At 37.4% G+C, this 1,685-nt stretch overlaps 1 protein-coding gene across 3 annotated transcripts in view; it reads left to right on the top strand.

Annotated features, from left to right (window-relative positions):
- Positions 1-1,685, top strand: part of LOC106875132 (beta-1,3-galactosyltransferase 5) — a 114,664-nt gene that overhangs the window by 99,618 nt on the left and 13,361 nt on the right. The window contains exon 1 of one of the 3 annotated variants that reach the window (XM_014923120.2): positions 898-1,121. The exons of the other annotated variants lie outside the window; for them this stretch is intronic. Within the exon in view, the coding sequence (XP_014778606.1) occupies positions 1,100-1,121 (22 nt within the window). The 5' untranslated portion in view covers positions 898-1,099. Of the gene's footprint in view, positions 1-897; positions 1,122-1,685 lie in introns of those variants that run through there. 3 annotated transcript variants of the gene reach the window in all.

Genomic DNA, 1,685 nt, shown 5'->3' with positions numbered 1-1,685 from the left:
GAATAACAGCAGTTACATCAGCAGCAAGCCTACCCACCACAAAAACCACGACCACTACCATGACATATAACAACAAAAACAACTAACAAAACAGCGAAAACAACAGTATTAACTTCAGCGATAAATAATTTAAACTTAAAAGAACGCAAAAAATGTGTAAAGAAATAAACCTGGTATTGATGTTTGTGAAGGTGGTGGTGGTCGTGGTGGTGGTGGTGGTCGTCGTCGTCGTCGTATAAGATTGTATATATGTAAACACATAAACGAAAAATGTAAAATGAGGTTTGCGGTAGATTTGGTACCTATTTTTATCAGAGATGCGTTATAGGCGCACTCTTGATTCATGTATATATATGTATATGTATATGTATATGTATATGTACATGTATTATTAATAAAAATACTATATAATAGTCTCATGATAACCGAATTACATACCAAAAATTGACGACTAACTTTGACAATCATCAGAAATAGCTTAAAGTGGCCTCCCTGTGTCAGCACAACATCAGAACCATGCCGTGGCCGACTCTCAGCCCAAATTTGAACCCAATTGAACACGTGTGGGATGAAATCCAGAGACGGTTGAACCAGGTGGTCACAAGGCTGACCATTCGTGTGGAACTGGAGGCAGCTTTCCTCAGGGTGCCAATAGCTTTTGTGAACCGCCTCATGCACTCCATGTACCGATGGTGTATGGCCGTTTTGAACACCCAGGGAAGGCATACGCGGTATTGAACATATCACGCCCTACAATCTCGATTTGCTGGATACATCCACTACCAGAACACATGACAACGACCCATAGACTGTGGTCAAAGTGCATCCAAGAAATTGATCTTATCAGATTTATCAAAATTTATCTCTGACATAATGAAATTAAAATATATTTCACAGTCGCACACATCTCGCGTTTGTTTTGCGGTTAGCCGTGGCAACCAGACGTGTCTTTTCATCGCTCTGCTTAGTAAGTAGTTGCAGAAACAGAAACCAACTCAAATCAAACATATCAAAATCTTTTAATTCCTAATTCTTGCGAAAGCTGCGATATGAAACCAACAGAAGTTTAAATTTGATCCCATAGTACCTGCAATAACCTATGGAAGAACAAATAATTTCTCGTGAGTACAGTGTAAATTTCTCCTGTGATTTTATCAAATATATACGCACGTACACATCCATCCTGTGATTTTATTAAATTCACTGAGCAGTCAGAATTTACACACATACTTTTGACTTTTCACTCGTATATCTCTGTTTAAAACTCTTCTGCTTAAATTTAACGGCCACAAATACACGATTATACATATCAAACTAATCACAAAATTTCGCAAAATTCAAAGACACTTCACTTTCGAAATCATTTTTTCTCCATCACATACAGAAAAAAAAAATACCACCTAAATTATTGGGTCAATATAAAGACCTTCACCCGGGAACAAAAAAAAAATTAACCAGCCGGGGGGAGGGGGCGTGTTAACAAGTGTATGGAAAACGAATATGAAAAAAATTGCGTGCTAACGACCCTGGAGGGTGGGGAGGAATTTTCGGAAAATTCACAAGATCCGATTTTTCCGTCATAACTTCGGGTAAAATGGATTTATATCGATTTTTTTTTTTTACGGAATCCTACGTTTTAGGTTAAGGAGAATCTGATTCTGAAAAAAAAAAAAATTCAAAAATCG

This window comes from Octopus bimaculoides, chromosome 4 (genome assembly GCF_001194135.2).
Source record: "Octopus bimaculoides isolate UCB-OBI-ISO-001 chromosome 4, ASM119413v2, whole genome shotgun sequence".
NCBI lineage: Eukaryota > Metazoa > Mollusca > Cephalopoda > Octopoda > Octopodidae > Octopus > Octopus bimaculoides.
This window is presented reverse-complemented; position numbering and strand designations above follow the sequence as displayed.